Genomic DNA, 27,397 nt, shown 5'->3' with positions numbered 1-27,397 from the left:
GGTCCTTTCACAGATATACCTCTGAATGGCTCTGAAAATGCTGCATATACATTCTTCAGAATGTACTATGTAAAAGTTGTAGCCTCTTTTATATGCTTTTACATAATTTGGTGTGTTGTCTTACTTTGAAGTACATTGTCCATGTTTGCAAATAATTTGCAAAATAAAACTGCCCTAAAAAATGTAGCTTTCAGTCTGCAATACAGCTTACGTTTTCAGAAAGCACATCTAGTGTTAAAGCTAAATGTTTTTTCACCACTTGTAATACAATCAAAACTACTTCTTATAATAGTTACTGTGGTTGAATGAAGGTTCCTTTAGCAGGTTTCTGCAGTATTACATGAAATGGAAAATTAGAAAATGTAATTTGCTCACACAATTAAGCTTACCATATCATAGCAGATGTCAGTAATACATGGGGGACAACAAGCAATATGTCAATAAAACCACACATTTGATGATTGACTTGCTCTGTATGATATTAAGTCAATTAATTTCTATTAGATTTATCAACTCTCTGTAATGAGATTTAGCTATAGAGCTAAAGTAAGTTGTAAGGAGGTAGGCATTCATAACACTTGTAGTATAGTAGGAGTTAAAATTGTGTATTAAAAGTTGTCAGTCTGTGAAGAAATGTGGGATTTATATTGCTGCCATTTACAGTTCTTTTATTACTTATAGTAATTTTTGAGACAGTAGGAGTGAATTCTTTTGGTGCATATTATGATTTTCTTTGGGTTTTTTGCTATATGAACATTCCTAAAAGATGTATGTTTTAGCATGCTGTTGTTTTGTTGGGTTTTTTTTCCCTTGGATTTTAAAAGCCACTTCCAGTAATATGGATGCTTTGAATAACTGAGACCTAAGGTGTAGTCTGTCAGATCTTAGATTTGTGTAAAGGGAATTTGAAATGTTCTCTTGGCTCTATTTCTTGTTTAATTTTCACGGGTTGTCTTACATGATTTATGTATGTTGACGACTTTGTTTCTTACTTCAGTCAGTTTTTACCTAACTATGACCTACCAACTCTGGTGTTTTTATCCCAGTGCAGGAAAATCAATCGTCTAGCAAGCAAAGGAGGTTTGCATAAGGTATTATTCTGTAATTCCAAACTGTGCTGTAAGATACTTTAACTTGAAATAACAGTATGGATTAAATAACTTTTATCCCTCAGGTGAGACTGGCACATGAAGAAAATGGATCATCTAATATATGCTTCAAAAATAAATGCCTCTACTAAACTGATCATGCCAATGACTTGTGTTTTAAATGGGAAAATGTTTTGTCTGGTACTGCTTGCATATTAAAAAGTTTAGCTTGAATTCAGACTCAAACATCTTCAGGTCTTGCAGATAAAAATGTGTCGTTGACAAAAGTCCTGTCCTAAAATACTGTCTGTCTTGGTTATCAATAGACTCTGGTTTTAAGATTTGTATATAATGTGTACATTTTGTCTTGTGTTCTGTAGGAATGTGCTCGGTTGTGGTATTCTGTAAGTGTGCAGATGTATGCAACAGAAAACATGTTCCTGGTAATGATGCAGCAGTCCTCCTGTATCTGAACTCCAACAAAGCTTGATTCTGATGTCACTACTTTTGTCCCTGTTACATTATTTTGTACATGCTTTCATGCTTTTTACTGTGTCTTCTGCAGAGTGCTTGCAGCCCCCAGCTCTCTTTCACAGTCTAAGCCTTTCCATGGGTCCAAGAACATGTCATTAGCAGCTTCTACTATCTCATCTGCTATCTCATCTCAGTCTAGGTATATCTGGAAATCTCTCTTCTTTTGAACTTAATTTTGTTTTATTCTGTATTCCTTCTCCTTTTTAAGATTTTCATCGTCTTAAGAGATTGGATTGGCAGAGACTATAGAAGAGCATGACGTGTTTAAAGGAATAGCCTTTTTGCTTATCTTTCACGTTAAAACTTAGCTAGGACACACGTCAGTTTTAGATTTAGGATATGTGACCAAAAGGTCCTTTTGGGACAAAGGTACTTCAGTTGGTTGGTTTGTGCCATTTCTGCCATCTTAAAATGAAAATATTTGTCTAGTCACTGTGTGAGAATGACAGATTTTTTTTTTTCTTGGTGAAAACACAAGATTACAGGAAGCACAGACCTTTTATTATGATGTAACTAATAGGGAAAGTTACCATCTCTAGAAAGAGAGAATGCTGCTGTACAGCCTCATTGCTAAGCCTTTTCATTGCTTTCATTAAACTTTTTCAAGACTACCAGAGGAAAAAGCAGCAGATTTTAAGATTCATTATTTGAACATAATCTTCAGAAATAATAAAAACTGAATCAACAATAGATGTGAGTTTATAATTATCCATGTCTCTCTTTTGATATAAAAGGGTAGTTATGATTCACGTGAAGGCAGTGTTGGACATGAACAAAACCTACAAGTTTGAGGGCTACACATCAAGAACTATAATGATCTTTCTCAAGTGTATCATAGAAAACAGCAGTTAAGTGCTATGCAGAGGTACATACTTGAAAGCATTTTGGTTGGCTTCACATCACTGAAACCAATGCAAAAATGCAACAGCTACAGAACAGAAGAGTTCTGAGTTTTAGGATATAAACATGGCTGTTTACCACCATGGGAATTAAATAGGGGATATAACTCCCATAGGAAGCTGATAAAACTTAAGAAGTCAAATTAACTGCTGTTCTAATTGTATGTGAGTGGAAGTATGGTAATTGTAACTTTAGTTTCAGTTCAACTGTGAAGTTGCTGAATGTAACCAGAATGTTACCAAGAATAGACAAAATTTCAAAGTGATGAGTTATTTAGGGAATTAATTATTTGTGGGTATCCATCATAGAATGCCTTAAGAGGAACTAATTTTCACATTAGGAATAGTCGGTGCATTTCAGAAGTAATTCTTACACTTCTTTTTGGTTCAATCCTGTGGTATGATTAGGCTCTTAAATGTCACCAGTGCTATTTCATCCACTGCTTGTTTTACAAACTAATCTCTTCTAGTCAGTTGGAATTACCATATCTCTATGAGAAGAGGGTCCTACACAGTTGTTGTAGGAGACAATTAAAGCCTGTTATAACCAGGGAAAGTCTTTTGCTTCCAAAGCAATTATAACTGTGTGTATTTGAGCTTGTATATAGCGCTAGCATGCAAAACCTATTCATTCCTTCCAAGCTACAGAAAAGACTGGTTTAGTATCTCCCTCAATTTAGGACTGAAATGTATCCATCAGTCACAGCATGAAATTAAGTTGTAGCTTTGGTGACTATTCTGGCCAGACAGAGGACACCTATTAATGTTTCATCAGTCTTTATCTTAGGACCCAAGTAAATCTTGCTATGAGAGGTATGTTTGTACATACCTATGTGTGAGTTTTCCTTGATATTCTACTTGCTTCAGTGAGAATTGTACATAATCACTAATGATGTCTCTGAAGCCTGCGTATAGTAGTAGTGATGCAGGTAATTCTTAGTATTTCTGCAATATATGCATATTTCATTGAGGTTAGCATTGATGTCACAAAAGGCCCTAGTTTTTCCCCTTAAAGAAAATAATGAAAGATGTTAATTTAATGAATAACTTTGGAGGAATGCAGAAAGACAAAATCAGAGTTCCATTGTATATATCACTTTTAGGGCTCCGTTGATGTAATCAGGTTTATATTATTGCCTACCAGACATCAGAAAGGCATTTTTACACTTGAGGGAAAAAATTCTATTCATTGACAATTTCTGAGTATCTTGAATGGGAGGATACGAGGGGGGGGGCCTAAAGAACACATCACGTATTTAAAATGTCAAATCTACAAATTTTGCAGTTTTAAGAGATGGCTTTATTTCAGAAATAAAATTTACTTTGGATTTTGTTTACATTATTCTGTGAAGCTGTCTGATGAGGTGAAGATGAACACAGATTTGAAAACTAAGAATGCAGCTAGTCAGGGGCACCATTCTGAACTTGGACTGTTCAGTTAATAGACTGTACTCAGAGTAATCTAAAAACCTGAGAAACCTGTATGAATATGTGAATCATAGCATCATTTTAAATCAGTTACAAAAGTGGTAGATCTCTATAAACCTTTCAGAGACAGATAGTTTATGAGCATGGAAAATTCTTAAAGTAAGGCTGCCCAAGCAGGCACCAGGCATGTTTTCACATAATGGTTAATGCCTGCATACATTTTTTAACTGAAGGCTGTTTACTGAAGAAGCTTTAGTTCCCTTGTATTAATCACAGAACTATGGAATAGACCTTCTGAATCCCACAACAGGCACTCTTTGAAGTAGGGTCAGGAATAGAGTATAAATAGTTACTGGAGACAGATTGACAACTGCTGGCAGAGCTTGCATTTTCCATGCCAGCTTCTGGTATAGTAACTCAATGCAGATATATTTTGTTATCTTCTGGGTTAAATCTATTCCTCCATAGAAGAGCCATTTTAATTGCTGTCTTGGAAATGACAGTTAAGCAAAATTATGTATAATTTATATACAAAAAGCTAATAAATTAGTATAAAGATAGCCATTATTTGCTGATCCTACTTGTGTGGCTGTCGTAGAGCTAATATACTGTTTCCTTTTATCCTTTCCACTTTAATTTCACATTCCTTTCAGGGGAGAAGGGAAACAGTATGAGGCCTTGAAGCTATAAATTTATTTGTAGTTTTGTCTCAATATGGACTAATCAGTGTGAATCACATGTGGTTTTAATGAGTAATGAGGATTTAAAAAATCACCCTGAGATATTAACACTTGCTTCCAATTCCAGTGTCTTTTATCTCCTGCATTAGAATGGCATGGACCATTTTACACTTTCCTGCCCCTTTGAAAGAAAGCAGGTTGCCTGGGAAGGCTATGCCTCTCCTTTCTTAATAGTTTTCAAGACATCATTGGATAAAACACTGAGCAACCTCAGAGCTGACCATGGTTTGAGCAGGAAGTTAGTTGTTAGACCTCCAAGAGGTCTCTTCCAACCTGAAAGAATCTATAAAAAACAAATGTCCATTCCAGAAAGCAATGTTTCAATCAGGCTACTAAAAACTATTGCTCGTACCTGGCAATTATTTAAGTGAGAGATGTAAGATCTACAGCATAACGCCTTTATACAGTACTGCCCTAAAAGCCTACTTGCCAGTGGATGACACAGGCATCATGCTGACATGCCCTTCAAGCTGTTATCAGCAGGCAAATGTTACTGTCTTAGCTAATACCTCTCTTGGTATTTCAGTAATTCAGCAGACTTTGGGACATAAAGGCAAGTCAGAAATTTGTAGGACCTGTAAAAAACTGGTTTCCTCATAGTCCGGTATAAGCAGCAAACTCCATGTGGGTTTTCTGGGGTGTTTTTTTGGAGGGTGGTTGTCCTGGTTTCAGGCAGGATAGAACCAATTTTCTTCCTAGTAATTTTACTTTTCAGTCAAGTCTCTTCTAAGTAGCTGCACCTGCTGAAATTAACAGCATTGTGTTGCAGCTGAAATAGGTTCTTTATCTTTGTGCACTACTTCCATGTTTGTTTTAAAAACTGTAATGTATTATAGCTAGTATATTCAAACATAAGGAACTAAAACTGGCTTCTAAATTAATTTATAATGTAAATTTCCGATTGTCTTATAGTTTTCATTTAGAAATCAAGCAATGCATTAGCATGCCAAAATACAGACTTAAAAATCCAGTTTCAGCTTGATATATATCATGGGACCATTGCAGCCTTTCATTTAATTTTAGCTGAAAATAAAATGTGGATGACCTTAGTTACATCAATGTCCCTATTCTGTGTAACATGCTCAGGTAAAATGAGACTGAGATTTTACCACCACTGTTCTAATGTGTGTTGAGACTTTTTTTTTTTCCTTCTAGATACCTTAAAAAGGTCCATCAAGAAAATACAGAAGTATTTCTTGATCAATGTCTTTAACTATTTAAATGTCATTTTAAGCTTTGGTAAAACAGTTCTATAGTGACTTTGCTTTTGTGAGCAAAGGCTGAATGCATAACAACTCACATGAGTTAAATCTTTATAATGTTCCTAAAGAAGAATTTTTGAAATAAGTAATTAATCCTTAAGTGATCACATTACTTGTACTTTTAAATCTGCAATGTTAATCTTAGTTTTTCACTTAATGAGCTTACTCACAAAGAAAAAAGCCTATCAGGAGTGTTTTAAACAACTTAAGGAGCTAATCCTTCCATCTTGAGGGTAAAAGTAGTGAGACAGAACTTGGGGAAATAAGAAATGATGAAGAGTTACAATTCTAGTTCTAAAAGGAAGGTGTAGCTTCTGTGATTCTAGGATTTTAATCCAAGCACTGTCTGTGGTAAAGGGAGCAAAACTCTTCTTCATAAGCTGGGGGAATAACTGCCATATGATAGGCTTCTGGCAATTCTTGCAAATGTGAGCTGTGCTCCTGTGGGATGCAACTTGACATGTAGCCCTGCACTGCTCTGCTTTCAGCCAGTAGGTGCGTTCATTCTGAATCCTCTCGTTTCTCAGGTCATATATTATGCAGGCTTTTAAGCACTTTCAGTATTTACATAAATGAATAATCTATGTTCTGAAACGATGCTGCTTCTCCAAGAAAAAAAAAAAAACAACAAAAACAAACAAAAAAAACCCACCCCAACCCCCCCCCAAAACTCTATCTGTTTACCTAAGACTCTGAGCAGTTGAATGGTGCTTTAAGGGAAAAGTTTAACGTGATTGGTTGGTGTTGTTTCTTCAAGTACTTCCAGCCTCTCCTTTCTGTGAGGTTTTCTTAGTTGGCTTATAAGCTAGAAAATCTTTGGACTTTGATTCATTGCAGGCAGAAGATTTGATGTAACTTACAAGAGTATGACACTGACAAAAAGGAGCTCATACTTATTTTTCTGTGCTAATACAAATAAATGGTGAATGTCAAAGCAAGCAGTCCAATGGCTGAATCAGAATTCCACAACTAAAGAATGAGCAAAACTGGATAAGGGTGACTTACAGAGCAATGTGCTCAGCTCATTTATTCATGTTACAATTATTCCATTTTCAGTATGATTCCTAGCTTAAGTAAGATAAGCAAAATATAGTGTGATACTGCTCTTATATTATTATAAATATGTACATGTTGTTTACTTTAGCATTTAAGAGCACCTCTGATTCATAAGGCAATTCACTGTAGGACAATGTATCCCAGTTTCCTTGGTGTACTTTTTCAAATACAACTTTTGTCTCATTTTAGTTTCAACCGGCATTCTTCCACCTCCATCAACTACCAGTCAAAGAGGTATACAAATGTTTTGTGCAGCTACTGTACCTTAGAAGCAGTTAACAAACCAATTTATTGCTGCTAGTAGGCATCTAGTGAAGTATTAACATAAATATTTCTAAGCAGATAATTTTTACTTTCTTTTTCTGACAACTAATAGTGTTCAGAGTCAGTATGTAATTTGCTGCCTGTCACACGCCATTGGCTGCTACAGATACATTCAATAAGGGCGCTTTCACTGCTTTTCAAGATGCCATTGCTTCCTCTTCTATGAAAGCATCTTTGAATCTTATGACATCTTTTTATTCTTTCTTTTCTATGTATTTTTCCTCCCTTTTTCTTTCCTTTAATCACATGCTATTTCCTTTTCTTTAGCAGAAATTTTGATAAGTCTTTTAACTTCACTAAAACCCTTAATGATGTAGTGTAACACTTTATTTCTCTTTGATGAGCCTACTTATTTTCCTTATTGCATTTAATATGCATCATACACTTGCAAAAGAGTTCAGCAGTTGACTTCTTTTAATTTTGCCATGACTTTGGTACTATTAATATGGTTTTTGGTGTGTGTGTGTGTGTTGTTTTTGGGTTTTTTTTCAACTCCATTGCCCTGAACACACAAGGAAATCAGGTGGCATGGTTTTACCATGCTATTAACATTGGGAAACACTTGAATTGTTACTATTTTCCTTCATGACAGTCTAAGTATCCCTGATCTGGCTCAGAACTTCTTTATGCATTTTGTGCATTAAGAGAGCTTCACATGAGTCTTTCTAGCACACATCTTGGAGCAGACTTTCCTGAGTCTATGCCAACTTCAGATTAAGGCTGTATGACACATACTTTAATATCTGTTCATGCATATTGGAAATATTGATCACTGTTCCTGTAAGGGTTAGTATGTTTTACTGGTTTTCTGTCCAGTTTGAGTATTAGATTTTAAAGCAAGGAAAAGCCTTTTGCTAGCGTGTATTTAGCTAAAGGCATTTTGAAAGCTGCATGTGAAGCCAGTGTACCTGAAGTGTACATTTTCCTGTCTGTGCTACGGTAGGAGCAATGGTCCTCTGTCCAGTGACCCCGAGTACAGTGTGATCTTATGCACTACAGATGAGGAGGTAAGAATGGAAAGTAACAAGTCTTCCTGTGCTTAGAACAGCTTTGGCAGTTACAAAATAACAGCACGGTTCACAATGGAATTGACACTGAATACAAACCCACTGAAATAGTTTATCTTGGAGAGTCCCATTCACCCATGGTATAGTGGGCCCAAATCCAGCCCTAAGTCTTAAATTAGGTACAGAAACAATTAGCTATAGTCATTGTAGCAATAGCTGTGTTTCTAGGTCTAACTAAATACACAAAATAAATTAGCCTGAGGCAGCAATGCTATGTGAACTAGATCTGTAGTACAAGCACATCAGAATAGCAGAAAGCTATTTTGTAAGGATAGGTTTATTTTGTTCAAAGTTAAAAATCAAAAGTTTACATTTGTCAAAATGCCTTGCTGGCTTTGCCATATATGAAAACTATAACATTCTCTCCAGATGTTATCTATTTCCACTATTAAAGAAAGTGTAAGTCAAGTTGGACTAATGATCTGGCAAAGCTGGACAGTTGTTTTCTTATGCTGACAAATATTTTCCTGTAGACAAAGCCATTATGGAAATAACTCCTGAACTGTCAGCAGAAATGGACAGGGATCTAGTTCAGGCAGATAGTGAAAGTGAAGGGAGAAAGAAAGTAAAACTGTGTGATAAGGGTGAGAATGATATTCAGTAGTGAATGGTTTTTATTACTGCACACATCTCGGTATCTGTTGCTCCCCTTCCTTGTACTTCTTTGTCTCTTGTTTGCTTCCTAATGCTCTTTTAGTGGTCTAAGAAGTAAAATCACTACAAATAGAATCATCCTTAGTAACAGGCAAAGAGAAGAGGCATATTTTAATGCATTACTGTAATCAAACTGAGAATCACCTTCCAAGCCATAGAATAAAGAAAAACAATTTATTATTGATGTTTGGAATCCTGACCAAATATTTTTAATCCAGGATGCCAAAATTGCATCATATTATTGCATATCATGTGCTTGCATGTGAGCTGAATTGGAACATTAGAAAAATTGTGGTTTCAGTCTAAATAGGGAAAAGTATTTGATAAATGTTTTTTAAAGGTCACTGAAGTCTTTCTGAAAAGAGTACAATGTTTATAAATGGTACTTAGTATTTGTTGTAGTAGTAATTCTTCTGAGCCAGTATCATTTTAAGTCCAGATATCCCTCATTGATTTATTTTAGGCAAGAACAGGCTTGTTTGTTTGTAGACAGACAGCAAACCCAAACTTTGTATGTGTGTTTCCAAAGCCTGATCCCCTGCCAAAGTTAGTGTTCTTTTAATAAATGTCACATTCTTTCAGTAAGCTATTTTCTGCCACAAGAGCAACTTGGCATTATTTTAAATCCTTATTCAGCTAATTTTTCTTTCTAAAGAATTGTCCAAGACTTTCTTAACAATGATAAAGACTAATGAATCTCACAGCATTCTCTCTGTAGCTCTCAAGGACAGTTCCTCTCGGAGTGCTTTGGAAGCTGCCATATCTGTTATTTCATAATCAGTAACTTTTGCTGTTGATAAAGTTGCTCATACCTGCATTTTGCTTTTAGAAACACAAGCCAGTCATATACACCAGTCCCAGTATCTGGAAGCTACGGTGAAATTCCTGCTGCTTCTGCTACTTCAAAACAGAGAGTTGTTACTACTGCCAGCATAAAGCCCTCTGTCTACCAGCCAGGTAAGGTGACTTCAAACTAATGAAAGGATTCAGAAAAGAAATGTGCATGCATTGGAACAGGCTGCCCAGGGAAGCTGTGGATGCCCCCTCCCTGGATGTCTTCAAGGTCAGGTCAGCTGGGACTTGAATACAACCTGGTCTACTGGGAGGTGTTCCTGCCCATGCAGGGAGGTTGGAACTATGTGATCTTTAAGGTCCCTTCCAACCCATTCTATGATTCTTTTAGAAAAAGAAAATGCAAAGAATCCACCTTTCGAAATAGGACACACACGTATCAGTAAAGAATTAGATACATGGAACCAAATGCTTCTAGTTGCTAGTTTTGCTTCAAATTATTTGAAGATCAAAGATGATGGTGTATTTGTTTTCTGCTTTAGAGTGAAAATGTGGAACAAGAGTAAAAGCAAGGGAAAAACCCTTAGGAATAGCTTAAGTCTGCACAACTCGGAAAGGAGATAGAATAAGTGAAGGTAGCTTGAGTAGGATATATTAGCAAAATACATAGGGCCATGTATTCAGGCTTATATTTTAAATAAAGAAGGACCTATTAAAGTACTTGGTAATGCTATGCTTCCACTTTCCACAGCTCCAGTTACTGAAGGAATATATTTCATTATTCATTCATATGGAGGATATGCACCTAGATGTTATTTAAATTCCCCTTGTATTAATGTGTTACAAATGGAGGGACCTTCTAAACTAGTGATGACCAAAATGTGAACCTTCAAAATGAACAAACTAAATGAGGCAGCAATATAAGTCTAAATGCAGTTCTGTTTCAAATTAAGCTAGTTCTGATCTCAGAGAATTAAGAAGTTGATTTATATCTTGACAGTCAAGTAAATATGAAGAGGCCAAGAATTCTAGCAATCTTTAATTCTGTCTTCTGAAATGCTCTATCTCTGGATCTGCTAAAATTAAACCAGTGCAAACTAAGACATAAAGCAGACAGACAGATCAGTTGACTGATCTTTATATTTGAGAAAGAAAGGTGGAAAAAGCCAATTCAGAACTATCATGAGCTATTTAAGGATCTCAAATTGAATAAAGGTTTGAGCTTCTCATTTGCTTTTGGTTAAATGTGTCAGCATATACCATGTTCTCATTGAAAGCAAATGTTATTATTTTTATATTAAAAAAAAAAAAAAAAAAAGGGAAAAAGGAAGACAGAGGATTTTTTTTCCATAATGCAGAACAGAGCAAACTGTGGCAAGTCAAAGTATCTCCTAAATGCACTGATTGATACTAAGCCCGATGCTCATTTGGGGGGAAGTATAAACTCCAGTTCTCAGTATACAAACCTGCCACAGGAATAAGTTAGTAGCTCTATCCAATTAGTAGCTGTATCTGTGAAAGAAAAAGCTGGCTGTTGAATTAGGCTCAGAATAAAAGGCAATGCCTCTTTGTTTTTTCCTGTGATGGGAGATCTCTGCAATTTCTTATACTGCTGATTTTGAGCCCCACTGCATCCCAATAAAGGCTTAAAATACACAGTATGGAAGCTATCATCTATGTCACTATGTATCCAGTGAACTTACTTCAACTTCTATTATTGTCTGCCTGTGTGTTGGAAAACTTTTACTTTGCAGGCACTGCAAGGATATAATGTACTCTAGAAGACAGTAGAAAATTCAGAATATTATATAATGTGTTACATTACAAAGACAAACTTTAATTAAAGTTGGCAGAGAAAGAAACAGTAAGTTTCCCTGTGTTGTTTAGGAGTTTGAGATACACAACAAAGGATTCTAAAATACCTCCACAATTAAACCTCAAAAGGACATGAGTACAAAAGAGATTAAAGAAAGATATTTTATTGAAGATGTCTGGGTTCTGGTTTTAGAGCTTTATATATTTGATGAAGTAGCACTTTATACTGGTTTAGGAACATAAGCTGGCCCTAAAGACAGTTGCAGTCCTGATCAAACAGGAAATTGTCACTTGGGAAGTAATGAAGGAAACAGTGTTTCCTGTGACAGATGGGAAAGCTCCATAGTACTTTGAAACAAACTGTCAAGACAGTTAGAAAACCTCCTCACCCAACTTTTTCAATCTATATAAATTCTGTCCTTCAGTGTAAGATGCAACCTCAATCTGAGAGGACCAGCTGTTCTGAAATTATTACAATCACAAAATCTTTTTTTTTTTTCTTCCAATCTGAAGTGCAACCTCAGGCTTTTGCAGTAACTGCACTGTAACTTCAGCAAACAGTTTCTTAGACTTCTGTTTTTGTAAACTCACTGTGTGAAAAAGCAGAAGTAGTGGAGATTGCTGTAAATATTACTGTAAAGATTTGCAGTGTGGAGTTTGGAAGAAGAATGTATTTGTGCTAGCCTTCAGAGCTAAAGAGAATGAGATTACTTGCTTACCTTAAAAATGTGGGCCTGCAACTTCGAGATGAAAACACCCACCAATAGGCTCTTAAATGCAAAATCCAGAAACACGAACTGACCACTAGGAGGGTTCACAAGACTATTATAATCTGTCTCAGATTGAAAAAAATAATGGAGTTTAATTTGGTTAAACTGAAACCAATCTCCAAATGAAACTGCATTGTTGAGTATCTGGCTCAGGTAGGAGTAATCAGTACGTCTACACTTTAAAGGAAAGAAAGATTGCTACTTTGACCTGACTCTGGTGGGAATTTGCTGCTGCTTTGTTGTCTTTCTATAGAGAAGACTGTGAGCTCCATAATCTTTTCCCTTCTCTGTCCCATAAATTTCATAACACGTTTTTAAGAGCATAGATTTATTTTCTGAACAAGGTCCACTAGATGGCAGTAAGAAAGCAGATCTTTCTTTTTAAATCCTTAAGTCCAAACAAGACTATTCATATACGCAAAAGTGCTCGAGTAAAGACCTGATCTGCTCTTTTAGAAATTGTTAGGAAGATTCCCACAGATCTTTATGAACTTTTGACTGAATCCTAAGCATGCTCAAGACTAAAATAGTAAGCTATATAACATATTTCATTTTATATTAGTCTAAATAAGAATGCTGTCTTCTTATAAAGGAGTTGTATTATCTGACTTGCCTGTTCTATACTATATACTGAAAAAGTACACAGGAAAATTTTGGGCTTCAGTGATGCAGCCACAAGCCAAATAATTGTGATTATGAATTATATTTGTTACTGGAAGATAATTGCTAAGAATAACAATTGTGTGTTCTACTAACAAAGGAAGGAAAAAAAAAAAAAGAAAAGAAAATTGTTCTCACAGTGTCAGCTAGTAGGTAAGACTGTGAGACTCTGAGCATTTGAGACTGTGAATCTTTAATAAATGGATCTTTGGTAACATGCCTTTTTTATCTGAAGGGAAAATATCCATCGACTGCTAAAAAGCTGATAGGAAGAATTCCAAATTTCCCAGAAGCAAGGAATTGGCTTCTTCCTACCTCTGTTAAGAAAAATGTCAGAAAAACAATAGTCCACTTCTTTCTTTCCTACTATAATAATATTTAAGGCCTGAGAGAAGTGAGGTGATAGAGGCTGGGTTATCGAATTATTTCAACTATTTGTTTCTGTACAGTGAAGGGTCAGCTCATACAATAATGATCCTTTGAGAGTGTGTTCTCTGACATACTGAATCTTAGTACATTTACCAGCAAACAGCACCTTTTAACTCCTGTATATATGTTCAAAGACACTGAAATACATAAACACACAGAGTTAATTTATATGGCAGTAGCTACTAACACAAAAGAGTATTCATATAAACTTAGGGATATAGCTATAAGATAACAAGGTAGTAATTCCCTTTTAATAATAATAGCTAAAATATCAAAGTTAGTGAAACCTTTCAAATACATTGCAATGACACTATTTTAAATCAATAATGATTTCAGCCTGTTCACATGGGGGGAAATATGTTGTAATAAATCCAGCCTGTAAAATTAAATCATAATGGCCGAAAAGAGAACTCAGAACAATTGTAAACACCCAACATTTGTCATTTTGCAGTAATTGCCCTGATACCTTCTTTTAGCAACTGAAAAAAAGAATACTTTACTCCTTTATTTTACTGTGGCAAGTAGAACAAATAGAATTAAAAGAAATAAAAGAGAGAATGAAGGACAAAATCCTTTCCCAGTGTTTATCCTTCAAAGGAGTCTAGATTAATCTGAACTCAGATGAAGCATATGCTGTCTATATTGGTTGGAATAAACACTGGAAAGATAAAACACTGATATTGTGAGATTAAGGAAGAAAAAGTGAAAAATTAAGAGGTTGTAATCTGAATTTATTGAAGATAATGGAAAAAGACATCAAAATGGTACCTGGACTGCATTTGCTCTTCTGGAACTCTGGGCTTGAATGTTTGACCATTTTGTTGGGCCCCCAGTGGGATACACTGCCATGTTTTGCATGAACAAGAATTGGCTCTTGGGGGAGGGAGAATCCTTTCACAAAATGGATTGAGCTAGAAGTCACCTTATTTAATTAGAGAGCCTCATCATTGGGAGCCTTTTGAACTCGCCAATTAGAGATGAATTATTGCCTTCTAATTTTGCCTAGCTTAATACTGTAATACATAAATAGCAACAGCCCCAGGGTTTAAAGAGATTGCATATAAACTTGCTGCTCTGAAATCTTTAAACACTGTTTACCATTCCCAAGTTTAAAAAAAAAAAAAAAAAGCCTCAAGCTAAGGTGGGATACAGTTTTATGAAGCAGAAACTTTGTTGATGCTGAAGCATAGGAGTTTTATCAAGAAGATGCATTAGATTCAACTCTGAATTCAATAAAGAAGAAAATCAGAGATCAGTGGGTGATCACAGTGGATTGATATATATGCAATTTAAGCACTTGAAATTTGCAATAATCAGTGTAGGTTATTCTATGTGGCAGGGTGTGGGCTACAGGAGGAGTGTTATGTAGAACATTATCTTCTCACCACTTAATTATCCAGGAAGATCTGTGTTACGTTTGGAACTCTCTTCTTGGTTGAAATACCCTTGTACCTGCCAAGTCCCTTAAAACTGTACATGTTGTATTTGGTTATCATTTTATTGGCACTGGGATCTACTAGCCAGAGTGTTTGCCTGGACTGCAGGAGAACTGACTTCTGTTCCCAAATGTGTGCTCTCTCATTTGGGCCAAACACTTCAACTCTAAGCTTCTGTTCCTCCTCACACAAACAATCACTCACTTTGTGTTTTCTTGCAAAGGAAAAACTGCTTTTAGTGCCCCTGTACTTGGCAAAGTGAGGCAGTTTCTTGGGCAGTGACTTCAGTCCTACACAATGCAAGATCTGATGTTTTGAAAAGAGCAGGGCAATGGGAAAACTTGTCGGTATATGCAGGCTGTGGCTTCTGCTTATTTTATGTGATAAAGCTCCACCCAAGATTAGAGCCTGGTGCACACAAACACAGATGCAGTCTGCTCTTAAGGTTTTCTGTGATAGTCAAAGGGTGGAAGAAAGGAAGTGTAATATTTCTGTTTTATACTTGGGAGCTGAGGCACAGAGATACTATGCTTTGCTCGAAGTTATACAGGAAGTCTGTGGCAGAGCCAAGAGCTGAGCTGAGATCAGTCATAACCACAAGTCTGGCCTTCCTCTAAGTGCTGTTGGCTTTGTCTTGCTAGTCATGTGAGTTGAGCTGGCTCCCTCAATATTGCTTCCAGTGCTCTCTATCTCAGTGCTCTCTGTGTGAGCCTGTTGTTCTGCAAAAGCCTAGGAGTAAAACCTACAAACTATAGATAACAGTGACAACTGTGGAAAATGCAGCATTTTAATGAATATAACAAGATCAAAATGTAAGCATAAATTCTTACTGAAATTATGGGGAATTCCCTGTAAAACTTTATTACATGATCTGGCCTTTCTGTTTTTAACTTGTCTGAAACCAATTACATGGCAGTCTTTGAAATTATCACAGAATTGTCATATCCATTCCTACTAGAAAATCAATAGATGCTTTTGAAAATGGTCTCCGTAAAAGCCAGTACACAGTGACTTCTGTAATGCCTGTGGATTAAAAGTCAGTGATTGTGCTGATATCCTTGGCTTCAGTCCAGAACTAATGAGCAATAATGGGACAGACCATAATTAACTGTCATCTGAAGCTTTTATTTTTGTGTGTCAGAGTACCCATTGGTAAGTGTTACTGTTTTGCCATCACAAGAAAAATCTTTAAAATCCTTCTTGGTTTTTTTGTTGTTGTTTTTTTTTTTCTTTGAATACTTAAACCAGCACCAGCACCAGTTCATTCCTACACCCCTGCCAATGCTGAGCCTGCAAGCCGTCCTCCCTGGGTAACAGATGACTCCTTTTCCCAGAAATTTGCACCCGGAAAAAGCACCACCACTGTCACAAAGAACATCCTACCAAGGAGTGGTCCAGCACCATCTCCTGCCCCAACATCTGTGTATCCATCTCCAGTTTCAACTTCTTCCCAGGCTCCTGCAATAGCCCGGGGAACAGTACAGAGGGCTGAGCGTTATTCAGCCAGCAGCCGAACGCCTCTCTGTGGGCACTGCAACAACATAATTCGGTAAGGTCATGAGATTTTGAAGAGGGAGGAGGCAGAAGAAAGTCTCAGAGACTGGATATTGTACATTAACATATAGTACCAGAGCCTACGACTCAGTTAAATTGCTCAGCAGGGATGTCTGTTTGCTACCTCATTAATTTAACATTTCCAGATCTCATTTTGCTATTCTGTGGTTCCCTTTGTATCACTGCAAAGTTATATAAGCTAGTGTTTGTTTCTTGGATGCTGTGGCAAATCACTGTTTGTTTTTTAAACAAGCTTCTGGTCCTAAGGTACCCCTTGAAGGAGGTACATACAACTTCATTGGGACAGTTGAGGGTTGGGGGGGAGAATTATGGAGAGAAAAGAAACGAGACCTCATTTTAGAACAGCAGCCAAATGTAATTGTTGCTTTTGTGTCTGGAGAAAGATAATGCCTACACTCTGTTACCAGTGATTCACAGCATGCCTCTCTCTTCTCTCCCAATTCATTCTATTGGACCTGTGCCCATTGTTACCCTGTACACTGCTAACCAACTTGCAGTAATCCATGTTTAATGACAATCTCCTCCACTAAAAGGAGCTAGTTTGGTGATGTGGAACTGCTGATTTTTGCTCTTTATGTATTCTGAAATGGAAAGACTCCAGTAACAATCACTGTATCCAGAGTTAAAATAGAGTAAATCACCATCTGCATTAATGCATCTTCTACATAATCAAACAGCAAGTTGTCATCTGACAGTCTGACATTTCTAGAACATGCCATGTGCAGTGCTCTTTCAGAAGGCAGGAGACTTTAGGAGCTATTGTGAGGTGTGGGTGTGTAGATTTGGAAATTTGCCTGCTTTTTCATGCTTTCAAATAGTAGCGTTATCCTGCATGTTACAACCCTTGGCCTTTTCTTTGCACATGTTTATAGAGACCTCTCATAGCTATGCAGCTATAAAAACAACTGATGATTTTCCCAACAGCTGTTTGTAAATCCAATGCCTTTGACTAAACAATTATGAAACATATTAACCTATTGGCAAAGTATTTGAGTAATGATCTTGAAAAAGACTGTTTTTATTCAGGCTTCTGGGTCTTATTTCAATGTGCACATTCATGGTACAAGCAGAATGCTTGTTTCACGTATATGCAGTGTCTAACAAAGTGGGTTTGTAATCAGGGTAATTCAATCTTTTTGCAATATAAGTAAGATAATTATGATTGTTTACAGGGGTCCTTTCCTGGTAGCTATGGGTCGCTCTTGGCACCCAGAAGAATTCAATTGTGCTTACTGCAAGACATCTTTGGCTGATATGTGCTTTGTGGAAGAGCAGAACAGCGTGTACTGTGAGCGCTGTTATGAACAGTTCTTTGCACCAACCTGTGCCAGATGCCACGCTAAGATCATGGGGGTAAGAGAACAAGCTTAACCCTTTCTCCATTTTGTGGTTCACTGAAATAGTTCAGACTGTAAACAATGAATGTAGAGATTTAATTATTTACCCCCTTTGTAATAATAATTTTCCAGCCTGCTGGAAAATTAGAAACATACTATCTTGTCATTTTTATCTAACTAAAATATTGGATATTTCTGTACCTCACTCAACTCTGAGACGGAATATGTAATTTCATTACCATCTCACTGACTGTAAAGTAACACTTTCTGGATAGTTCTTTACAATCTGATACACACTGTAACTCTTTTTCTTTTATTTATAGTAAGACACTTGATCTATTGGGATTTTTTCCTTATACAGCACTTGGTCTAAAGTTCAATAGAGAAGTCAGTGATAGAGAGCATCTGTCATCTGTTTAGTGGCCAGCCCAGCCTTAAACCATGGTACTTAGGAAGGGGCCTATTGCTCTTGATGCACCTCACTGGTAGCTAGCAAAACAGCTGACAAGAGGAATTATGCTGACTTTTTATACTTAAGAAAATACAGAATAAACATAAAGATCTGAATTCCAAAAAGGCAAAAACAGATGCCACTTTTGTCTGAATTTGCTCATGCTTAGGTAAAAGTAAATTTGCCTTACATATACCTTGAATGGTAATGAGTTTGGAATACCCTAAAATGATTTTAGCAATGTATTTATGCATGCTGTTAGAGTAGATATATTACATGATCCTCTTAAATGAGGAAGCATGGAGAACCACTCTTTTTTCACTGCTTAGCTGTCAACTTTTGACATCTTTCTAAATGTTGACATGACAGACAAGGTGCTTTTCTCTGCACTTGCCAATTAGGGACAACAGCATCAGATATCTATGGTGAAGCTCTGGCTCCAACCAAGTCCTGTTTGCTACTGCAGCAGTAGGAGTAATTTTACAGCAGAGTTCTGACTTAACTTACCTAATTAATGCTGGCATGAATCAGTTCCCCATTATGTATTTTCATCAGGAAAATAGCAAAGATGCCAGCTGCCTCTATTTATATTAATAAGATTTCTGAAATCTGTTTTTTTGCTTCTTAGCTCAGCGAGGCTCATAAATGGATCCAAACCTATTTATCAGTGATAGTTGTTTTGCAAACAGTAATAGAAGTTAATGAATCTCAAATAGTGATTCTCTAATGAGATATAAGGCAAACATAAATTGGACTATTTTGTCTATTCACTGGATTGAAAGCAGGAAAGAGGACTTTGATCCCTTTTGTCACAGTGAATGACGATGAAAAAATCTTACAAAAAGGAGAGTCAGAGTCTACATGTACAATTGGAAGCAACATAAAGTAGGATCTCAGTTCTCAGCTGGTGATCCTGCTTCACTGAAATTAAGGAAGTTAATTAATTTGTAATTTAATTTGAAATCTGTACTGTTTGACAGAGATACACGGACAAACATCACCTTGGGCACAATTAAGTTTGACAAATTTGCAGGTAACCATGCATCAGAGTTCAGTACAGCAGCTTCTGGACATGCAGGACTTCTGTATGACAAGACAAGAATGAATCAGTAATAGAGATTGCTCCATCCTGATAGAAAAAAGAAGCTGATAAAATCTGTATACTCAGTTCAAGAGAGTATCAGTTGCACAGAATTTGTTTGTGATGAACACATGGCCTAGGAACAGACATGCAGGTTCATTTTCACTAATCACATAAGTCTAAAATGTAAGAAACTTTTTTTTTTTTTTTTTTTTTTTTTTTTTTTAGATTTTCACGTTGGTTTGTGAGGCATTCTTGTGAGAAGCTTAAAGAAATTGGTGTATAATCTAAGTTGCTTTGGAACATCAGACTTCAATCACGCCCTGCATGCATTTCTTCGTCTTAGAGAGAAAATTACTCTTTTAACAAATGATTCTCTTGCATTGAAGAGTTCATACTAGTCATGTCAAAACAGAGGAGAAAATAATCAGAATCTTTGTGCAGAATCTCTCCTGCAACAGTGACTGGGCATGTTGATACAAACAGCTGGCTGAAATATGTTGTTTCATTTTGGCAAACACATTGTTCTAGAAAGTTTGCAGTCCTATTTCCTCTTTCTTTCCAAAGGAGCGCAATTTCTGTCGTACTTCCTTCTTTTGAGGAGGGGAATTGGCTGATACAGAAGGGAACAATTTAGAGCATCTCTGCCTTGTATTTTTCTTTAGAAGGTAGTTGCAGGGCATGCTATTCTGCTGGAGATTTGTGGTTTGTTTGTTTTGCAGGAAGTGATGCATGCCCTAAGACAGACTTGGCACACCAGTTGCTTTGTCTGTGCTGCATGTAAGATGCCATTTGGGAATAGCCTCTTTCACATGGAGGATGGGGAACCTTACTGTGAGAAAGGTATGGTGAACCAGACAGTTCTGCTCAGTAATCATGCACTTCACGTTGTGTGGCAGCAACATAAGAATAAAGCAGCTGATAAACAAAATAAAATCAGTAACCCATCCAGCGTGGATTTTGTTTCCACTCTCCACGTATATGTGTTAATAACTTTATATGATAGACTGGCAGAGAGCACAGATCTTTTGCTTCTATGTCCCAGAATGCCTTTCCTCATTTATCTCCCTTCTGTATTATGATCTTTACCCCACAAATCATAAATCCACTCATGGAAACTTAAAACTATGCTTCTATAGAACCTTCAAGATAACAATCACTGGCTATTAGATGTTTTTTTGTGTGACCATATCTGTCCCTACAAATAGCTTCCATCTACATTAAAGCTAATTTAAAACTAATGTGAGAAACATAACTTTAAATTTCATTAATTTTTGGTTTGTTTTCTGTGTTTGTGATGACAACTGTCATGCTGACATATGTTGCACTGCGTTTATGTTTGAATAATGAAAGAAAAGCAAACTTCAGTGTGTTTCAGTAGTAGGAAACTGAGCAAAAACAATGAAAAAATTCATCCTCTAGAAACTTTCTTTCTCTTGGACTTGATGCGATTATGTTAAGAGTTTGTTTTAAGTTTGCTTTTTCTTTTATTTTAGATTATATTGCTTTGTTCAGCACAAAATGTCACGGCTGCGATTTTCCTGTTGAAGCTGGAGATAAATTCATTGAAGCTCTTGGGCACACTTGGCATGACACCTGCTTCATTTGTGCTGTATGTTCTATCCAAATACTATCTCATTTCCTTATAATCATAAATTGTGAAGACCTGAAAGTGGGAATGACTAACATATGCCTAAGGATGCAGAGGGATTTAATTTCATGTGTAACTTGCAGATGGAGAGGGATGGGAGTCATTTCTCATCCATAAACTTTTACTAGGACTATTAAATTTGACCATCACAAGCAAGCACTTTCTAATAAAACAGCCAGTTTTAGAGAGTTCATACTGCAATATATAGCACTATTGCTGTTACTCTTTCCAACGTTTACCAAATAAAGACAAAGCAGGATTTAAAATAAATTAACACCATACTGAACAGTATAGCCATAATCTTACTTATAAGGCAGCGTAGTTTGTATTTCCATGTGGAATTCTATTGAAACTTGCAAAAAAGAGCCTATTTAGACAGAATGAATAGTAATTAGCATAGAAGTTGGTCAAACTCATCAATTTGTGCTGTGCATGCAGCTAGATAGTGTGGCCATATTCCCACATTCTGCACACAAAGTACTAAAATCCATATGATAATCAGTGCTTTTCATATGGTTCTAATACAGCTGTGCTGCTCTACAACATATTATTCCTAAGGAAATAATATCTAGAACCTCTAATTAGCTAAAAATAGTATGTTGGCCACACCAAAAATGACAGTGACAATTTCTAATGTTTGCTGAACTCTAAAATTTAGGTTGAAGAGTAGAAAGTACAGAAATGTTTATAAATATCTAAAGCTAAACTAGCTACTTGTCTTTCAAGGGTACGGAGAAGTGAGTGACACAAAAATATCCTGTGAAAATTTAAGTCTTTTTGAAATTCTATCATAGTAAGAATGTTAAGACAGTGAGTTTCACAAACTAACAGCTATTAGTCTGAGACACTTTCTCTGAATATTTTGTGTTCTTTTTCACTTGTTCATTTAACTGCATTCTTAAGTATTTATTTAAATTAGCAACCCAATTTTTTGTGGAGGTGACAGTTTGATTAATGCAGTTCTCACAGAAATTTTGTTAGAAGCTAATTTTATTTCTTTTACTGGGTTAAGAAAAATGCAAATAAATGCATGCCTTTTAATTTATAACAAGCTATCCTCATATACTTCCATGTGATTTTCCTTCCACTTCCAGTAGCACATCACTGATGGTGTTAAGCCTGCTGTGTAAGCATTAGGAATAATGTTTATTCTTGTTCCTAGACTCATTACATTGATCAGAATCTAGGTCTTGAAGACCGAGCTAGCTGCATGTGCTTCAGCGTGCCACTGTCCCCTGATAGACTATACAAGCACTGTCAGGACATGCTGAAACTGCCTAGGGGATTGTGTACCCAGACTTCATTTTAATGGAAACTGGTGAACTTAGTGTGTAGTGGTGGCAGGAAAGTACAGAGAGGAGAGCTGATGGAAACCAGAGCCTAACCTTAACCTGGAGTAGGCAAACTACCAAGGCATGCACTTTGATCCAGGAAATGAGATGCACTCACTTCTGCCAAAGAAATGTTTGAGCAGAAGAGAAATACAGTTGAAAATCATCTTTCTTTCTTTCTTTCTGTCTTTTTAAAAATTATTATTCCTGATTGTATTTATTTTTAATTCCAGGTATGCCATGTGAATTTGGAGGGTCAGCCGTTCTACTCCAAGAAGGATAAGCCCCTTTGCAAGAAGCATGCCCATGCCATCAATGTTTAAAAGAAGAGCTGGTAGTCACTAACACTGGGGAAAAACAGATCACTAACTGGGCAATTATAAAGTTGATAACCATGGGTAGCATTTCTCTTGGTAAAAGCTAGGAGGTTGATACTTCCGAAATTTAATCTCTTTCATAAATGCAGAACATGCTTTTGCAAAGTTCATACAAAAACCTACTGAAGGAACAGTTAAAAAAATTACTGGTTCATTATTAGATCAACAGTTGGGGGAAATATTGACATTAACTAAAAACTGTAATATAAAAAGCACTGCACAAATACAGTTTCAAATTAACTACTCCCAGCAGTTTTACTGCTTAGACCACACACTAGTGTTTAAAAGCAACTGGAAAAGTCCTTTTGTTATAAGCCATTTTCTTTCATAACAAGAATGAATAAGTGCCACATGTACAATCATCTGTAGAACCGAAGGCCATAGCTTTCAAAGGGAAATAGATCAGGTTTTCCTTTATGAAAAGTGAGTGCTATTCCATTATACTGTGGTGCTACCTCATAGCATCAAATATTTTAGATTCTTTCCAAATAAGAAGTCTGCCTTGAATCCATATGTAGCTGGAAAGCCTAGGAGACAGTCCATAACTTAGTTTGAAAATAGAGTAGAAACAGAATTAACTCCTTCCATAACTCAGTACAGCTGAGAAAAGCATGCCAGGTCAACCCTGCTACTGCACTTGTCTGATAACATGCGCAGTAGATTAGTTCACTTTCACATCATAATGGAAAAGGACAACTGTTTTTTCTCCTAATTGCTCTTATATTGAATGGAAGAGAGCTGGCTGGAAAGGCCAGCTTTTAATTTGAAACCAGTTTTCCTTTGCTCTTGTGGAGAAAAAAAATAATTCTAAATTGCTTTGGTTTCTAATTCAAATTGCTATCAGTGGGAGGCAGGAATCTACATCTGGACCTTCTACATCTGGACCTTCACATTGACAAACACAGATAGGAAGTGGGAGATAGCTTGCAAAAGTTCCCTCCCTACTCTATCCCACATATTTAGGCAAAGGACACCTTTCCCCCCCCCCCAAATTAACAATGATTTAAAATTCATAAGGCAGCATAACACCAGACAGGCACATACTCTTTATTACTTTTGTTAGTTTAAATGCAACGCATCCTGAATTGTAGTAGTGTTTGCCATTGTAGAACAGCAGATTGGCTCCAGCAATTAGGATAACCATACAGTGATCTTTTCTAATATTTTAAAAACAACTTTCAAGTTGTTCAAACAGTAATTTATATTTTTTTTTTTTTTTTTTTTTTTTGCAAAAGAGCAAATACCTGTAGTATTGATAATACTTTTGAATTTATATTTTAAATATCAATGACTTAATGGAAGCAGTGCTGTCTGATAGAAAATCAAGTCTAAGTGCAAAGTCTGATCATTATTCAATTTTTATTAATTTCTTCAAGTGAGAATTAAGATGTGTATGTTGACAGCTTGCAGTACTCACAGTTTTGAATTAGTATTTCTGAGGCTGAGAATGCATTCTGTGGCTCGCATTCTGGTACCATCTGCATCCTATTTTACCTTGTATTACATCACATAGCATTGTTTGCCTTTTCCCTCTGATGGGTAAAGCCCATTTTAAGAGAATCGGTGTGTCTTTTCAGGGGTGAAGAACTATCCAGAGCTGGGGAAGGAATAAAAGAAATTCAGAGTTCTAATATGAGAGTTAAGTTAGCTGCGGGCAGTCCGCATCTTGGACAAAAATAACCATCTGAACTGCCTGTGGCAGTTTTTGAAGTATATGAGCTGTATTTATTAGTAGGTATCTTAGCTCTCGTGGATCTGAGTGCTACAGGATCAGATTTTTGTATGCATGAATTATTCCAAAACACTAGTACATTATATGCAAGGCCTTTTTTTTTCTATAGCAAACAAATTTTCTGTTTTCGGTTGGTGCTGGGCTGGTGTGAATATGGTCCCATTAATTACAAAATCCAACTATCTGGCTCATAATATTCTGACAAGGACTACATTGTCATCATGGAAGTTAAATATTTTTTTCACTCATATTTGACTTCATTAAATACCTTTTCATAACAATAAGACAATTATAGATTTCCTTTTAATTTGTGAATGGCATTCAACATAATATTGTTTATTACTTTGTTATTTAAGAGAATTCATATCAGAATATTACATACTAAGACTGCATTGAAGATACTCTTTAGGCAGATTTCTGTGTTACCCACTGACTGGGACTAGTCTCTTACTATTAACAACAAAGCAGGGAGTCAGACTCCTTGGGAGGACACAAAATGTTAGGGCTTGTGATGCCTAAGGAGAATTTCATGAGGTCTTTTCCCTCTAATCTGTGTGTGTGTCTTCCTCTCCACCTTCCCTATCCATTTCCCTAAAAGCTCCCTTTTCACTGGCAGTGTGAAGAATAAAGCATTTTAGGAGATGATTAGAGCTGAAGGGCTGCAGCTTAGGCAGGGATACAGTCTGTGCAGAGATGGTGGTAGGCAGCACAGCTGGGACTGTCTCTTCTTCACATTCACAGGGAAGACAAGATTGTCAGCTGAAGTGGCCCAGGTCAGCCTGTGAGTTGCTGGGGTGCACAGGGGTGTGGGAGACAGGCGTCTCGGAATGGGCAGAAGGGAGGTTTGGATTAGAGAAGGGAGATCCCCAGGGTTGGCCAGAATGCAGGGCTTCTGGCAGAGTGTGTGTGCCCACTAGTGACGTCGTCGGTTCGTGACAGTGTGAAAAGGTGAGGCATTGGGAAGGGGGAAGCTGGGGCTGGAGGAGGGAGAATGGCTAGGTAAGGCCAGTTTCGCTAAGCTGACATGTTAGATAGTTTGGGTGGGGTGGAGGGAGGGAGGAATAGGTAGGATGGCTCACTACAGTCAGAGAAAGGGCTTGAAGCAAGAAATGAGGGTACAAGTAGCTCACAATAGTCCAGAGAGGCAGTATAACTATGTATAAAAGGGGTCAGCAAGGAGAAGGGGTACAGGATTCAATCTAGTCAAGCTGAAGTCAGTACTGCAGAAAGGCAGCGCACGTAAGCACAGCAGAGCAAGCTTGCAGAGTGACAACAGTGAGTCCTGAAAATCTCCTTCCTAATGGCAGCCATACTAACTTGAAAGCGTCCTGAAAATTTCCTTGCATAGAGAACCTGCACTGTAACACATGCCCTGACTCCAGATGGTGTCTGAGCAAGTGAGATTAAAGCTAGTTTACATATCACTATATGAGATACAGTGATATCTCTGAATGAAGAACAGAGATACCCTGAGGATTATCATGTAATAAATTTCCTGTTTTGACTTGTGCTGCTTCATAATGTGGTCCAAAAATAGGGAATCCACTTACCCACCCTTGATATCTATATTGATATGACTTTTTGCACATATCTGAACCAGAAATTTGTGAATAACGAGGTAGTATTTTAACTTTCACAGGGGTAGAATACCAAATAACTGCTGATACTCTTCTGCTACATGTCACCCTTGTGATATAGAAGGGAGAAAGATGTGCATATATATATATATAAAATTCAGAACCAGGCCCTTCAACAATCACTGAACATAAACACTGTACCAAAATATGCAAGATGAATGATGTATACTTGTTTATATTTTATGTCTTGTACTAGATGCCTGGGACAAGTCCTAAGTTACTATAAATGTTTCTTTTCATTCTAATTAATGTGGGGTTTTACATAATAAAGCAAAGATACTGTACCTCTGAATGATCAAATAGAAAGACCAGTCTTTTATCTGATTAAAAAAGTATTCAGTAACTTTTTGGTCAAAGGCTTAAAAAATTATTTTAATGCTTTTCCTCTTTTTCGGTTATTTTTGCAAAACAGGATAAATTGTTTCCTAAAAAAGACTTCTTTTCTTATCTGGAAAAAAAACACTCATGACTTGTTATGCATTTGTAAAATCAATACAAAACCAGCAAAAAATTTTACTTTGGTCCTTCAGGGGTCAGTACTTTGGGTGAGATGTTATGTTAAAGATTATTTGTATTTATGTTTAATAATGTGAATGTCCACAGCACTGAACAGACTCATTAGTGTCTAATGCTGGGCACACTAATTTTTATTTGCAATACTTGTCTCCTAGTAGCAGATACTAATTTGTTTAGTATTTATAGACATCAGAATTTCAAACTGAGTGATTTCTTGCCTGCAGTGACCATATTAGAAGTCTAGGTTTTATAATATATTGACATGTTGACTTGATGCCACAAGTGCCCTTGCTTTTAAATATGTATTTTTTCTTAAGTTCTTAGTTATTTCAGAAACTGAATGTAGTGTGGTTTATGAGGTGTGAGTAACTACCTTGCATAGATTATCTGTGCCAACATGAATAAAACAGTCTGGTAATAAAAGGAATGTGCAAATACAGTTAAACCTTTATGATTTGTGCATATTTATATGGCATTTGAACAGCTGACAGCTTTCAGCCATGTAATACTGATAAGAAAGCATATACAAGCTTGTACTCTCTACTTCAGACCTGAAAATAAAAATTAAAAGCATTGGTTTTGAACTTAATTGTATATCAGTCTTTAATGTTTTATTAACCAAATAACACTGTTTTAAACAAATGTTAGTATGCTTGAAAGATGTAGTGTACTAACAGTACATGTTGTAACTTAGCAAGACTTGTATAGTCACAGGCCTTATTGTGTCAACAAATACTGTTTATAGTAACTTTATA

At 36.5% G+C, this 27,397-nt stretch overlaps 1 protein-coding gene across 10 annotated transcripts in view; it reads left to right on the top strand.

Annotated features, from left to right (window-relative positions):
- The window catches only part of LDB3 (LIM domain binding 3), a 125,467-nt gene extending 98,241 nt beyond the window's left edge, over nucleotides 1-27,226 (top strand). For 5 of the 10 annotated variants that reach the window (XM_051617170.1, XM_051617176.1, XM_051617175.1 and 2 more), the window contains 8 exons: nucleotides 1,654-1,761; nucleotides 7,197-7,241; nucleotides 9,882-10,009; nucleotides 16,203-16,503; nucleotides 17,702-17,882; nucleotides 20,121-20,241; nucleotides 20,895-21,010; nucleotides 22,614-27,226. In XM_051617170.1, coding sequence (XP_051473130.1) covers nucleotides 1,654-1,761; nucleotides 7,197-7,241; nucleotides 9,882-10,009; nucleotides 16,203-16,503; nucleotides 17,702-17,882; nucleotides 20,121-20,241; nucleotides 20,895-21,010; nucleotides 22,614-22,703 — 1,090 coding nt within the window. In that variant the 3' untranslated portion in view covers nucleotides 22,704-27,226. The remainder of the gene's footprint in view (nucleotides 1-1,653; nucleotides 1,762-7,196; nucleotides 7,242-9,881; nucleotides 10,010-16,202; nucleotides 16,504-17,701; nucleotides 17,883-20,120; nucleotides 20,242-20,894; nucleotides 21,011-22,613) is intronic. The other 5 variants (XM_051617172.1, XM_051617179.1, XM_051617173.1 and 2 more) reach the window with 3 other exon arrangements.
- The last annotated feature ends 171 nt before the right edge of the window (nucleotides 27,227-27,397 follow it).

The sequence above is a fragment of the Apus apus genome, chromosome 4 (assembly GCF_020740795.1).
Source record: "Apus apus isolate bApuApu2 chromosome 4, bApuApu2.pri.cur, whole genome shotgun sequence".
In the NCBI taxonomy this organism is placed as follows: Eukaryota; Metazoa; Chordata; class Aves; order Apodiformes; family Apodidae; genus Apus; species Apus apus.
The sequence above is the reverse complement of the archived record's forward strand: the minus strand, read 5'-3'. Positions and strand labels throughout refer to the sequence as shown.